Source organism: Rosa rugosa, chromosome 7 (genome assembly GCF_958449725.1).
Source record: "Rosa rugosa chromosome 7, drRosRugo1.1, whole genome shotgun sequence".
In the NCBI taxonomy this organism is placed as follows: Eukaryota; Viridiplantae; Streptophyta; class Magnoliopsida; order Rosales; family Rosaceae; genus Rosa; species Rosa rugosa.
Window position 1 is genome coordinate 20,154,310 of NC_084826.1, and position 16,002 is coordinate 20,170,311.

A 16,002-nucleotide genomic window follows, 5' to 3' on the forward strand; every position below is an offset into this window, starting at 1 on the left:
AACAACAATACATTATTTCCTTTTGTGGCTCCTAACAAGCTATGCACATATAGATGCTTCTATAGGCCACTTGTGTGGAGCAAACTTGAGAGCAAGTAGCACAAATTTATGCAAGATAGAAACATCCGCACACCTTGTCCTTCTTCCAATTTCCAAATCCTTTGAGTTTTTTTATCTGCAACACCATCGAGGCAATTTCATTAATTCTTCAAAAATTAGGGTAATTTTCAAAATAAAAACTAAATAAATAAAAATATGATAAAAAAATATTTGAAGGTAGTAAGATGTCGTGTCATTTAAGAAAGAAAAAAAGAGTACTTAATCTTTTATCACTCACTGCGAGTATGATTTTTTTTTTTCTCAAAGAACTCTACGACCTTCAAGAAATCTTGGAGGCGCATTGTTGAAAAGTAAACAAAGAAAAATGTATGCAAAAATGTTTTTTATTCAGGTGTTTGGGTTTATTCCAACCAAAGATGTTTAATATGGAGGGTCATGTGGTACTTGCTGTTTGGAATTGCTTCTACATAAGTGTTGTTGTTAGATAACACTTCTGAGATCAAGCGCTTCTCGAATCAAAAAGTGCTTATAATTAAAAAAGCATGCTCACCAATTTTTGTTGAACACAGCAATCTAACATTTTTACCAATTCTAAAAGTTATCTCAAGCAAAGCTATAAAAGTCCGTAAATGTTTTTTTTTTTAGGGAAAAGAGTACTCATATATTATACGGCTTCACTGAGCCACTGTCAGGACAAAATTTAAAACATAACCTAAGTCCCTGCAACATAAACTATATGCATATTCGGCCTACAACAGAGTATAGAGTTCCAACAAATAATATATATATATATATATAATGAGAATTTTATAAGGACTTTTAAATTAACGGTTGGATGACGTGTGTTGTAGAATTAATATTTTAACTAAAATTATGACAATTCATCAAACTGTTGATTTAAAAGTCCTTACGAAATCCTTAATTTAAAATCCTCACCAGAGCATGTCCCTTGATATGATTAAGGAATTACTATTACGACGAGTAACTCAAATCCAAGTTATAGTAAGAGGAGACAACATAATCCTCTTACTGTTACAATGATTATGAAATTTATGATTATCTTTCAAAAAGTCCGTAAATGTTGCCTCTTTTGAATTTTCCCAGGATACTGGTTTAATAAAATCATCATTCTGCATCACAAATTATTTTCTCCCATCCGCCCAAGGCCAACCAGACATAAAACATCTAAAACTCTACATATTAAATGTCTGATTAACTCTGACATACTCATGAGAATGCCAATAGCCCAATACATTACCAGAACAAACGCAAGCTATAACTCAGAAAGCCTCACTCACATATGAATAGCGGAAAGAGAGGCATGAGGGCAGGAGATAATAGTGCCTCCAAACATAACATTAGCTGAATGAAAAAAAATTAGCTAAAATATTCATTGATATAAAATAGATAATTCAAGTATTAATCAGACAGACTAGAAATTCCATCACAAAAATAAAGTCAGGGAAGTTACTACTAACAACACGAAACATTGAAAAGTAACAGCATGCATCGGCAACACAACTGTCATTGACCAACAGAGATAACAGTCGTGCGCTTCTTAGCAAAACAGCAGTAGGAGGCAACAGAAAATCACCGCAACCTTCTTGCTTCCCTCTCAGACTCGAGCAAGGTAAGGATATCACCCTCCCTCACTGGTCCCTTGACATTCCTCATGATGAACCGATTCTGATCATCCAAAAACTTGACTCTCACTTGAGTAACCTGTCCCCTAGACCCAGTCCGGCCCATGACCTTCACCACAAGAGCATGCTTCACTGTGGATTCCATTCTTCACCAAACAATAAGGAAAAATTAGAAACAAAAAAAAAAAACAAATTCCAATGCCAACTAAAAGTTTTCTTTGCTTTTGAAAGAAGATGCAAAACAAATCTACAATAATGCATGCAAAGTAACTGCAAATCTTAGCAAGCATGTTGGTAAAACAGAAAGCAACAATACCAAAGAATAGCCAACCAACAATCGAAACCAAAAGGGAACGCTATTCTACATAATATGACCATTACAAATTGAAGACAAGTTAAAAACATCCAATGCCAAAGCAGGTCAGCCCTCAATTGGGTTCCTTAATAAGCATGGCATTTTCAAATAAGAAATCACTAAATATATACAATACTTCCGTGTAAATCCAAGTGCCGATGTGCTGCAGCATATATTCGAGTTCCACATTACATTAGTTCTATCTCTTATAAAGACATAGCACATTAGCTTAATCAAAAACACCAGCCAACTAAACCAAGTATATATCTGTTTTCACAGAGAAAACCTACAAGCTACAAAAGGCCACTACTCATAATACAAACAAATATCCAAGCATCAAAATCAACCATTGGATAGGACCACGGAAAACTAAAGCATAATCACAAAAACGTATACCATTTAGCTAAAAGCTTCAGCAACTGAATTAACCCATATAGTGATAAACAAAAACCAGAGCTTCCTTTCTTAATCTAACAAGTCGTTTATCCGAAACAAAAGTCGAAGCCAGATTTCATGAAATACCCAGAACCCTTTTCACGTTCGTCTTAAATTTTTCGTATTTAGTTCACAAAATCAAAATTGAATACGAAGAACCAACATCGGCATCAGTAGAATTTGAGAAAACATAAACGTAAATGGAAAAGAAGTCCGGGGGGGGGGGGGGTAAAGTGGGTACCTCCGATCCTGAACAGGCTGCGACTCCGATGCTCCAAAGACAGAGAGAGAGAGAGAGAGAGAGAGAGAGAAAATGAGCAGGTCTCGCCGCGGCAGTAGAAAAGCACCAAGAGGAGCGAGCGTATAAATATGAAGGAGAAAAAGAATTAGGGTTTTGCGTTTGATGTGGAATTACCAACAAGCCCATGACATTCGGGTTATGGACCGGTCCCTCCAGGATGAGCTGGGTATGACAGGGACCAATATGAAATTTTTGTAGAGGGCCCAGCATGCCTGTATTTGATACAAATTTTCTTCCAATATATATATATTTTTATTTATTATTATTTTATTTTATGCTAAGAATTAGCTCAATTTTCTTTCCCTTTTTTGTCTTTTTTATTTTCTGGTAGAATGAGTCTTCGATACTTCCGAAAATGTCAATTCTTGCAAACGAAAATTCAAAAGTCTATAGTTGAACGAAAAGATAGTGTCATGTCCATTTCAATTTTTACTCTAGTATTATATTCTCTTTTTCTCTATTTTTAATTTGTAGCCTCATCTTATTTTCTACGAATTAATTATGATCTATATTATTATTTAAGTCCAAAACTTCTTACCTAATTTGTAATCTCATCTTCTATTATTTTCTTCTTTCTTTTTAATTTGTAACATGATCTTCTTTTCTTTTCTACGGATTAGTTGTAGCCTACATGATTTAAGCTCAGGAAGGAAGTTTGAGAAGAAATAAATTCATTAATAATGGATAAGATTACAACGCATTAGAATGACCGGTTGTGATCACAACACCACTACGCACATTCCTATCTAGAACCATAGTTATGGGTCCGCCACAATTAGTGACATCCATGAGCCAAATGAGCCCAACCCCTAACCAAATTTCACGCCCCAAACCATGAGCTACAATGACAAATAACAAATCTTGAGTGTCACGAAACAACCTTGCTACCAACATTAAGACGAATGATTTCACCCTTTCAAGCACCGTGTCCAAATACCGCCAGACCATGTGCGAGGTCAATTCACCATCACGTTGACAACCAAAAGGCACCGATCTTAGAGCACATAGTTCCCGGGAATAACGCCAAAACAATGGCACCACTACCAAACCATGACTCCCAAACCCTAGCTCAATTGAGTAGGGACTTATTGATACTAACCAAAAAACTAAACCAAAAAAGAAAACCCTAATGAAAGCCAAAAGATCGAAGACTGCTGAGACCCACAACCATGTCCCAAAGAGCCGCCACAGTATCCTTGCTAACACATGTCCTCAGATTAATGCATGCATCCGAGATGTCTCCCACATCAAGACTGATATGCACTAGGCCAGCTAAGCCTCCACGAGAGCTCCACCACCATCCCAACGCATCCATAAGCCTCTCCCGCTGCCAACATTCACGCCTTAACTCCAGAACTGCCTAGAGCCTCCAACCACAACAACATAACCTACCACCGTTGATCCACCAACCAAAACCCGTCTGCACAAGCACATGCCACCCCCAAACCCATCACAAATTAGAACCAATATGGAAGACCCCCAATTCCCCTTTCCCCGCCGATCTGAAACACTCTGATCCAGGCTCGACGAAGCAACCCAACCCAACGATCGCCGCAATAAGATTGCCATCGTCTTCTTAACCAGATCAGAGCATCCAACAGTGATACCGCCACCACCCCCAAGTCAACAAGCCATGGGTAACAGCCGCATCGTATCCTCCCCACAAGAACTATCAAACCCCCGTCCGGCAGCAACCACCACACACCGGCGAAGCCAGAGGCTCTCACCGCCGCTGGGGCGCCACCGGAAGAGATAACCCCAACTTTTGAGAAAAAAACCCTAGGGCTCCAAGAGAAACGGAGTCTCCTCCTTTTAATCACATTCAATTGTAATCTCATCTTCTCTTTTACACCTTAGTTACAAATTTACAAACAACATGATTTAACCCATAAACTCAAATGAATATTAAACTCATCTAACAAACATCTGAAACAAAAAATAATCAACAAAAAAAAAAGGGCAAATTACTGGTCACACCCTCATCTTTTTGAAATTCGACAGTTCAGTCCTTCGTATCGTAATTTTAACAAGTAACTCTTCAGACATTCAAATTTCACACAATTTCGTCCAAAATGACCATTTTACCCCTCACTTCCTTTTTTTTTTATTCTTCTCTCGTTTTTTTTTTGTTTTTTTTTTCTGCTTATCTCTCACTCTGTCTCTCTCTAACATCACTGCCGAATCCAATCACCACCACCACAACAACAACAACCACTCCACCGTACCCCTCCCTCCACCGCATCCTTAACCCCTCGCCGCCACCACAAGGGCTTCTCCCAGCCGGAAAGCTTCGGAATCCTCGCTGCGCTCCCCGAAAGAGAATCCTCCTCTCCGAATGCCGGAGCAACTCTCACTTCTACCACAAGGCCTCGGCCTCGCCGTCCTCCTCGTCTTCGTCGTCATATGCGCATATGATTCCGACGATTCCGAAACCCGGACCAGAAGAGAGACATGAAATCTAGAGGAGGAGAGAGAAACTAGATCTGTGTTTCTCTCTCTCCTCCGACACCCACTTTCGGTCACCACCGTGACTCACCTCCACCACCACGGACTCACCTCACCGACCTTCAACGAGTTCAACGCAGCCTCCATGACATCCGGCAGCAACCCACGAGTCGAGGCCGGCGAGGCCAAGATCTGATTTGGGCACCCATAGGCCATAGCGCCCTCCCACCGTCTCCGCCTCCCTCCCCAACCTCAAATCCACCGTCAATTTCCTCACCTTAGTGGGCTTCTCCACCGAGTTTCGCCGCCTAGTCAGGATGTGCCCCGTAGCCTCCATGACATCCGGCAGCAACCCACGAGTCAGAGGCCGGCGAGGCCAAGATCTGATTTGGGCACCCATAGGCATAGCTCCCTCCAACCGTCTCCACCTCCCTCCCCGACCTCAAATCCACTGTCCATTTCCTCACCTCAGTGGGCTTCTCCACCCCCGAGTTCCGCCGCCTAGTCGGTATGTGCCTCGAAATCCTCGCCTCCATGGTCATTCATCCATGGTCTACTTTGGAGGGGGAGAGCGAGAGGGGCGAAGTGGAATTGGAGAAGAGAGAGGGACGACAAATGAGGCTCAGCGAGTTGCCGAGAGATAGAGAGGAGAGACAGAGTGAGAGAGAAGCAGAAAAAAAAAACAGAGAGAGAGAAGAATTTAAAAAAAAAAAAAAAGGAAGTGAGGGGTAAAATGGTCATTTTGGACCAAATTGTGTGAAATTTGAATGTCTGAGGAGTTACTTGTTAAAATTACGATACGAGAGACTGAACTGTCGAATCCCAAAACAATGAGGGTGTGACCAATAATTTGCCCAAAAAAAAATTATGATTTAGTAATATGGTTTCAAAATTTTTGTCAATCTTGAGTGCCGGGAAATGTATGAGGGTAGACCTCAAATCTATTTTATCTCTCCTCACGCTCTTACACTTATGCTTGTCTCTCTTCTTAAATATACATTTACGACCCAAAAGAACCTAGATTAGTCATGGGATTATGAGGAATATGAAAGAAGTTAGAGAGAAATGGTCAGACGAGTTTGTCATAAAGAGATGAGCCACAACAATTTGTTTGGAAATAAGAGAGAGATGAGGAGTCGAGGAGGAATAGAATGAAAGAGAGAATAGAAGAGAAACAATCATAAAAAATGAAAAATTAACGAATCTGCTAATTACACCAAATTGTAATTATATGACACTAAATCATAACAAAAATTTAGCGTGTCGCGCTATGGTGTTATGTCGTAGTTAAATATAAGGGTAAAATTCTATTTAGTCCCTGAAGTATGGCTTCGTCCTCGATTCAGTCCCTGTCTTTCTCATTTAATCCCAAAAGTCCCTGAACTCACAATTTTCAGTCCAACTGGTCCATTCCCTCCACTTCCTCCTGTTGCTCGATGACATGTCAGTCATTACTTGCCAGCTCGGCGCCACGTAAGACGCGGAATTTGTAAAGTGACGAGAATGCCCCTGTTTCAGTTTCTTCCAAAATTTCATCCAAAATGGTAAGTTTGACTACCACAGCAAATCATGAACACAAGATCGAAACAATCAAAAGCAAAGGAAAAAGAGCAAAGCAAAATTGGAAGTACCTTGAAGGATAAATTTTTGTGCGGTCTCGATGGGATCCTTGCTCTGTTGTGTTGGACGAATGGCTGATCAGAATCGGTTATTTCATTTGAATGCAAGGGCCTGTGCTTCGCCATCGTGGGTGTACTGAGCAATTGCTCAGACTGGGATGAAGAGGAGAGGGTGATGGTACGGCGGTGGGATGTGGATGCCCATTACAATCGACACCAAGCTTCAATTGAAACATTAAAATCAGAGCATACCCATTTGCCTCATTAGCCTAAATTTTCTGAAAGTGGATGCCCAGGCAAGCAGTTTGACGATTTGGGTGTCGGTAAGGGATGTCGGGTGCAGGCCGGGAGTCGGGTTGGCGAAAGTTGGAGTGGTGGCGAGACCAAAAGTTGCAGGCTGACCCGCCGGTGGCCTACAAAGGTGATGGTGTCGGTGGTGAGCCATGGAGGCAACCAGAGTTCGTCGACCGTCAGAAAGAAAAACCAGAACCCAAACCCAGAGTACCTCTCGTTTCATCTCTCTCCCATCCATGATCCCAGAACCATGAAATCTTCAGATTAGAGTAATTAAGGGTGATGGAAGTTGATGATGACTAGTTGGAGAGAGAGAAGTCGGACACCCATGAAGGTCTGGGTGTCCAAAGCAATAGTGGGTGTTGCTCCGTCGACGCATGAGCCTACCTCCGGGGGTCGGCGGACATCTTAGGGGCTGGGTTTGACTCGCTGGGGTCGCGTGGGCTACTTTCGAGCATCGCCGGGCGATGGAGAGGCTGTCGGTGAATTGTCGGAAGTCACTGAGCATGATGGTGGTGGAGGTGAGGCACTGGTGGAGGAGAGAGAGAATCCCAGATCTGCTTTCTCTCTCCTCGAGTTCTCTCACGCTAGGTCCAAAACTACCGTAATAGAGGCCAAGGGCATTCTCGTCACTTTACAAATTCCGCGTCTTACATGGCGCCGAGCTGGCAAGTAATGACTGACACATCATCGAGCAACCGGAGGAAGTGGAGGGAATGGACCAGTTGGACTGAAAATTGTGAGTTCAGGGACCTTTGGGATTAAATTAGAAAGACATGGACTGAATCGAGGATGAAGCCATACTTCAGGGACTAAACAGAATTTTTCCCTAAATATAAATAGTCATATCAAAACTTATGCACCCGATTACATTAGAAGATAAAATAAAAGATAAAAAATCGAGCACGCTAACTTTGTTTTGCTTAACTACGAAACTAGTATGTGTATCTAATAACGTGGATTTCCATAGATAACTCTTGCATTGGTGAAATAAGAATTTATGAAACGCAATTTGGACCTCTATTATCCAATCATATTTATTTCTGAAAATAAAAGTTCAGTAATCCATAATTGAATGGAAAAGTAGTGTATGCTCATTTCTATTTTTTTTTTCAAAGAAATTAAAGGAAGAAAACCAAATGTAGGTTAACCTAGAGTTCTCTTTTCATATGGACCTATTTTTCAAAGCACAAAAATACATAGACCTATGTGGTTCAGACAAAGACTAGAAGCGCGTGATCTCTAGATCAATGAAGTGGTTGAATATGTTGGTAGACCCTAATCCGATCTTGGTAGATGGGTGATTGGCGAGAGTTTGGTGGGATAGAGGTGGTGGTGCATTAGTAGGGCGGTCCGATGGAGGTGGTTAGGTGACAGAGATGGTGGTATAGCAGTGGGTTAAGGTGATATTTTTAGGGGGGGTGAAATTTGCACACCCCATATTACAATCTGCACTCTCACTATCAATTTTAATATTTTTATATGTTCTCTACATATGTCTTTCCGATATTATCCTTACATATTACAACATTTTTCTTCAGTCTCTCTCTCTCTCTCTCTCTCTCTCTCTGTCTCTCTCTCTCTCTCTCTCTCGTATACTGAGAAAATAATCGTATAGTGAAGCTGGAGATATGAATTTATACAACTTGCCACACGTTTGGCGGAAGCGGCAACGATGGAGATGTAATTGTGGTCGGTGGAGGACTGGAGGAGTAGGGTGACTCGAAGCAGAACCCGCCGCCGTGGAGGTAGAGGAGGAGGGGGAGCTTCCGGGTCGGGTCTGCGGATTTGGGTAGGAATATGCCGGCCGAGATGGGTGGGTTTGTTGAGATGGTGACGTCTTTGGATCGCCCCGGTGGGACTTTGTCAATAGGGGATGGGTTCGGTGGATGGTGATGTCCTTGTTGATGCAGAAGAAGAGGAACTCGTGTTAGACGTCAGAGTGATGTCGGAGGAACTTCGTACGCTCGCCGAAGACCTGAGAGAATTTCCAATCGAGAGGCGCCGGTGGAGGGCCCCCCGGAGTTGCTGCGACGACCTCATCAGCACCGTTCATTTCTTCCTCTCACTAATTCGTTCACAGACCAAAAAAAAAGGGGGAAATCAAAAGATCTTAGATTGAAGCAAACCCCAAAATCCGATGAATCCAATCACCGCATCAAAGATCGCTTTCTGGGTTTATAAGATCACCAAGAGTTCTCAAAAACCCATCTCCAAAACTGAGAATCACAATTGCAATTGTGTCTGCTGATTTTCCAATTCAACCATATTTGAGCATCGAAAGCACACCAAAGCCTCTCTCTTTCTCTCTCTATCTACTACAGGGGAGCTTCCTCTCTCTCTCTCTCTAGAAAGTGAAAGATTGGATTTTTAATTGAAAATTAAACTTTTTTTTTTTGGGAGATATGAAAATCATTGAGCAAATGGTTCTCTGGTTTTCAGAGACAACAAAACACTAGAGTGCACACACTTGTCTCTCTCTGTCTGTCTGTCTGTCTGTCTGTCTGTCTGTCTGTCTGTCTGTCTCTCTCTCTCTCTCTCTCTCTCTCTCTCTCTCTCTCTCTCTCTCTCTCTCTCTCTCTCTCTCTCTCTCTCTCTCTCTCTCTCTCTCTCTCTCTCTCTCTCGTGTTAGACGTCGGAGCTGATCAAGTCATGGTATGTGGGAAGATGATATATTTGCAGGGGTTTCTCTTCTGCCTTCAAGAGTAAGAAGCTCAATAAAACCTCTCAAAAGAAGTTGATCGAGAAGTAATGGTTCCTTTGTGAATGGTGGTTTGGATAATGGAGAATTTTGAAAGATTTGGTGTAGAATTTTGGTATCAATTTAGAAGATTTGTGTTTTAAAATTGGGCATCGATATTGGGTATCAATCCTACTTTCATTGTGTTCATTGGGGAATCAATCTGAATCTGGGCAGTTTAATTTTGGAGAGTGATTATCCGGTAGGTGAAAAGGCTTGTGTGTGTCTTGAAAGCTGAGAATAAGGGCAAATGTGGGATAGTATAATGAAAAGGTGGAAATGCAAGCAAAAAATATTAAACAAATACAAAAGGAGTGCAGATTGTAATATGGGGTGTGCAAATTTCACCCCCTATTTTTATTGCTTTAGATTAGCTAAATGGAACCAAATCATAGCTAAATGACACTAAATCGTAATTAAAATGCAACATGTTGGAATATATCATAGCAAAACGATAGAAAGTCATCTCGGAACTTGTACATCCAATTAATTGAAAATAATTTTTTTTTTTATAATTATAAAAAAAATAAAAAACGAATGAATTTGCTGATTACACAAAATTATAACCAAGTTGCACTAACTCGTAACTAAAAAACAACATTTCAAACAATTTTGTAACCAATTCGTGGAGAAAAAAAGCTCAAGAATGTGTTTATTTTGGTTAACTACGAAACTTGCACACCCAATAACGAACATTCTCCAGAAAAAAAAAAAAAAAAGATAACGTACAATCTCATAGTTAATTTCCTTAGAAATGTTTAGCAGGTTGGGTCCAGAGGTGCGTTGCTGTCGATTTTAGGAGAATGATTAAATTCAGTTTAGTCCCTCGAACTTTAGGGCTAAAATCAGTTTGGTCCATGACTTTTTTTTTAATCAAGATGGTCCCTGCACTTTCATTTTCCATCACCCGAGTCCAAATTTCAAAATTGACTCCAATTGTGACGTCATATGGTGAGTTGGCACCGACAAGCATGGCCCACTGTTTAGTTTTTGACTCTCAGTTTGGACGAAATGTCCAAACTACCCTGAATACTATTTTCCTCATCTCTCTTCCCCGAAAGCTCGTCCCTCTCTCCCCCTCTCCCTCTCCTCCACCACGTCTCAACCCATGTCCTCTTCACCCTCAAATCACGACCACAATAACTCCAGCGCCATTCCTAGCCCAAATTAATCCAAAAAACACAAAGAAAACGGGATCCCATTCCCGTTTGACCCACACCCTCAGATCATCTCTCTTCTTCTTTTTGACCCATACCCGTACCACATCCAGTTCTAAGGGTGGGCGCGGTGCGGTTCGGATCGGTTTAAGGCCCAAACCGCAACCAAACCGCTTTTTTCGGTTGGCCTATATATCAAACCGCAACCGCATTACAAAAGGGATGAACCGATTATTTCGGTTACACCATTTTTCGGTGCGGTGCGGGTCGGTTTCGGTTTGGACTGATTTATTTATTTCAACTAGAAAGAGAGGGTCAAAATCATGCTTATATTTACCTAACAGTTTCAATAAGGCATAAATAAATTTTGAATGCATTTAGAGTCCACACAAATCGGCAAATGTCACCCAAATATCAAGCAACTTGCAGAAATACCATATTTGAACACTTAACAAACCCATATATTGATATATATATATATATATATAATCAAGCAAACATAGCAACTTATTACAAACTGAAAACCTAAACAAAAATGGATTTCTTATATATTAAAAACCAACGTTTCCATCAACAGAGAAATAATAAATAAATAAAATGTAATTAAAACAAATTCGGTGCGGGTCGGTTTAAATCGGGCGGTTTATGACCCGAAACCGCAACCGAACCGCTTTTATGTGGTTCGGTGCGGTGTGACCATGAAACGACACCGTTTTAGTTCGGTGCGGTTCGGGTCGGTAACCGCATTTTCGGTACAAAGTGCCCACCCCTATCCAGTTCACCATGCTAAGCAACAAATCCAGAGCTCAGTCGCTCTCCTCCACCGCTGATCTCGTTTTGCATGTCGGATTTAAGGTCAACGACGAGACCATGAGCGTGCTGGAGTTGTGGGAGGGCGTCCGGGCAACCCAACCATGTCCATCATCGTCACCGCCGCCCTCCCCCTTGCTGGACCCAGGACGAGGCCCGCTCCCTCATCCTCGCCGATCATGACCGCTGGTTGGCTCTTCGCCGTACCAATCTGAAATCCGTCGACTGGGACCACGTCGCCGCTGCCACTGCTTCCTTGGCTCCCTCCTCGCCGCCCAAGATCGCGTTGCAGTGCTGTCATAAGCCTCGTCGTGGCTTTGTTTCATCTCATGGATCAAATGGAATCTGACCCATATCGGGAATTGGATAATGGTGGTGAGTTTGGAGGTGGGTTTTCGTTAAAGGCTCGTAATTTGGTGAAATTTGATGGAAATGTTGATAGGGATTTTAGTCCTGATGTTGATGAGAATTCTAGCTTTTATTCTAGCTCAGGGAAGAAAAAATGTTGATTACTTCTGGTTTTGTAGCTTTGATAATGTGCTCTTGTTTTGCTGTGATTTAGTTGGAAGTAGATTATTAACATAGATAATGGATATGGGGTTCTGCTTTGAACTAGGGACGGTGGAGGTGTCGAATTTGGTGGAGGAAGAAGAAGAATATGGGAGAGCTGAGTGTGAGAGTCAAAGTTTGGGGTAGTTTGGACATTTCGTCCAAACTGAGAACCATAAACTGAACAGCGGGCCATGTTTGTCGGTGCCAACTCACCATATGACGTCACAATTGGAGTCCATTTTGAAATTTGGACTCGGGTGATGGAAAATGAAAGTGCAGGGACCATCTTGATTAAAAAAAAAAAAATTAGGGACCAAATTGATTTTAACCCTAAAGTTTGAGGAACTAAACTGAATTTAATCCTAAGGAGAAATAATTCAAAAATCTGCTTGAGAAGGGATGCCTGTGAGTTCTTCGAGATTCTGCGGGGTCTTTCCACTCCCACAAGTCGGTCAGTCTCCTAATTGAAAGTTGGGCTAATCACTCGGGACCTTCGTGGGATGTCAACAAGGCCTGGGCTGGAGGGCTGCCTCTCTCTCTCCTTTCCTTGCCAAAAAAGAAAAAGTTGGAGCGAGGCCCACAATTACTATCCTATATTTATCGGATGTCCCCGAAGGGACCCCACAATTACTATCCTGGCAAAATTAAACCGGGTTGTCTCGTCGTCCAGTCACCATTACTACTTTACTAGTGCATGATCTGTTGCATGTATGATTGCCACGCACAGCCAAGTTTCGTCAAGGCACCACCACGTAGCGTAGCTAACCAAGCCTAAACTCAAAAGCACCGATCGTCATCCCTATCTCCAAAACCCTCAAAACCACGTGAGGAGCCCTCCGGAAAAACAAAACCAGAATCCATTTGTCACAAACTCACCCAATTTATATAATACACCAGAAACCAACCTGATCGACCACACCAATCTCTAATAATGGAGACCACATACGCAGCTCCCGGTACCACAGTGCAGACGACCCCATTGGTGCACGTTGGGGATGAGGGACTGAGAAGAACGAAGATGAGGGTGATGGTCGCCATCGACGAAAGCGACTCGAGCTTCTACGCGCTCAACTGGGCGCTTGACCACCTCTTTATCAACACGCCGAGTACTCTGGAAGGCGGCGAGGGGGAAGTGGGGATGGTGACGGTGGTCCACATCACGCAGCCGTTTCAGCACTTTGTGTACCCTGCCGGACCTGGCGGAGCAACCTATTATGCATCCGCGTCGGTGGTGGAGTCGGTGAAGAAAGCTCAGCAGGAGAATTCTGCTGCCATTCTCTCCCGCGCTATGCAGATTTGCAAGGATAGGATGGTAAGTCACCGACTTCAAATAAGTTTATGTATGGAACTGTATGTATGGTTTTAGTTCTGATTGTAATTGTTGAGATTGATAGGATCTAATGGTCGATTTTCATTAAGCTATAATGCACATGTATTAATATTGGTGCATGGAGAGATCGAACTTGTGTGAATCAATCGAGGCATAGCTCAAGTAATGAATGAGGATGGAGAAATGAGTCGGGGTTCAGATGAATCTGTACGGGGTTCAGATTGAATTTGTAATTAGATAGGAGTTGTTGGCTACATATGCATTTTGGTCCATTTAATTAACATCATTACATGTAATTAATTGTGCAGATCAAAGCAGAAACTCTGACTCTGACTGGAGATCCAAAGGACATGATTTGTCAAGCCACAGAGCAGATGCATGTAGATCTTCTTGTTGTGGGTAGTCGTGGCCTGGGCATGGTCAAGAGGTAAGAACGTACAAACTCATTAATTGTAAGACTAGTTAATTTACTAATTGATCAAAAATATTCCCATGAACTCGTATATTTGATTGGGTGCTTGCAGAGCATTCCTAGGAAGTGTGAGCGACTACTGCGCACATCATGCATCATGTCCAGTCATGATTGTAAAGCCACCAAGGGGGTCTGGAGCAAAGGGGTCTGCATCATCTAAAAAGTAGATGGGGGAGATGTTCGTTTGAATTAGGGTTTGTCATTTCAAGTGACAACTCTAGTATTAGGGTTTGCGATATCAAGTGACATCTCTACAAAGTACTAAATACTTGAAAATGTGTAAATTAGCTGGCTGCAGAGTTGCTCTGCTTGTTATATATATAAATAAATTGACCAATGCAAGTTCAGACTTGAAAATGAACTTGAAGTGGTTTTTGTGTAATGCGAAGGTACATAATGTAAAGGCCAATGTAATTGCTCAATGGAATGTGGAGGTTGTATGGCTATTTTTTACAGTTTGTATAAAATGGGAATAAAATTCAAGAGGACTTCTAAATCAACATTTTTTTTTTGAAGGAAAAGACGACAAACTATATTAGATAAAACTGAGAAGTACATGGAGCGATGCAAAAGCATCGAAAGAAAAAATAATAAAGTAAAAGCATCGAAAGAAAAAATAATAAAGCAAAACAAGATGCACAAATTCATCTATAAAGGAGGAAAACAATAAAGGATAGTAAGAGGCACAAACACCTCTAAAATGAAAGGTAACCATGTGACTTGATGTCGGACGACATCGCTGCACTGCATATGTCATATAATAGAAACTGTAGCCATAACCGGTGATATGATCACTTAGGAGAGGTGATTCGCTCACCAGGAGTTCGAAAGTAACCGAGGGTGTCAGAAACTCGAAAATTGGCAAACGAACTCCCAAGAACCAGAACAAATACCAGATCAATATGAGCAGCTGTCTCGGATCCATGATCCGGATGTGAATACGACCCGGGTCCCAAATTCGGATCCAAATCCGGCCCGAATCCAAACTCAAATCTGACGAGTCAAACTTGACAAAGGCCCAGGCCCAGCTTAATCTGATCTGGGCACCCTGGCCTCATCCCGACGTCCGGCCAACCTTCCAGATCCGCCACGCCGCCTCACCGAATCGCACCGCTGCATCTTCGACAAGGCTAGGCCGACATTGGGATGGGAATCCCATAGCAATCTGTTGACCCCAAGCGCTCAACACTCTGACTCCAAACCCGACCGCAGCAACCAGATCCGCCCCCAGAGAGGATCCACCCATAGGGTCACCATCCACAGCCGAAATAACCCATCAACACCAGGATACCAAATCACCGCCCTCGGAGCAGACTCGAACTCAAGACCTCTTCCCATGAAAGGACCGGGATCCCATGTCTGATTTGGATCCACCAAACCACAACACCGGCGTCCCCCACCATTACTGAAATAGAGAGTAGTAGCGACACGGGAAAAACCCGTCGGAGGTGAATCCCAACGCCAAGACGCTGAGATTAGGGTGCAGCAACCGGATGGTTGAAGAAGAGAGGTTCGTGAAGCCAAAGGACTCGCCAGCAATGGACCACGGACGCCATCGTCGCAGGCCAAGGAAATCAGACGACCAAACCCTAGGGTTAGCCGCCGCAGATGTGAGAGAGCGAGAGCTCTCATTTTAGGCTTACGAAGCCTGTTTGGTATTTTAAACGACTTCTAAATCAACATTGAATGACATGAGTGGTGAATAATGGGGTGTACTGTATTTGGATTTCTATGATGTTTTTAAGAATTTTTGTGGAATTTAGAAGTCTACGGATATTTAATTAAGATT

The 16,002-nt window shown here is 42.3% G+C and overlaps 2 protein-coding genes across 2 annotated transcripts; one reads left to right on the forward strand and one right to left on the reverse strand.

Annotated features, from left to right (window-relative positions):
* Positions 1-1,427: 1,427 nt before the first annotated feature.
* On the reverse strand, positions 1,428-2,896 carry LOC133721162 (small ribosomal subunit protein eS28). Its single transcript, XM_062147693.1, has 2 exons — positions 2,735-2,896; positions 1,428-1,849 (listed from the first exon to the last, which is right to left on the reverse strand). The coding sequence occupies exon 2, from the start codon at positions 1,846-1,848 to the stop codon at positions 1,651-1,653; it is 198 nt and encodes a 65-aa protein (XP_062003677.1). The 5' UTR covers position 1,849; positions 2,735-2,896; the 3' UTR covers positions 1,428-1,650.
* Positions 2,897-13,171: 10,275 nt separating this feature from the next.
* On the forward strand, positions 13,172-14,716 carry LOC133721734 (uncharacterized). Its single transcript, XM_062148426.1, has 3 exons — positions 13,172-13,723; positions 14,050-14,168; positions 14,266-14,716. Exons 1-3 carry the CDS (start codon positions 13,343-13,345, stop codon positions 14,378-14,380), a joined length of 615 nt encoding a protein of 204 aa, XP_062004410.1. The 5' UTR covers positions 13,172-13,342; the 3' UTR covers positions 14,381-14,716.
* Positions 14,717-16,002: the final 1,286 nt, after the last annotated feature.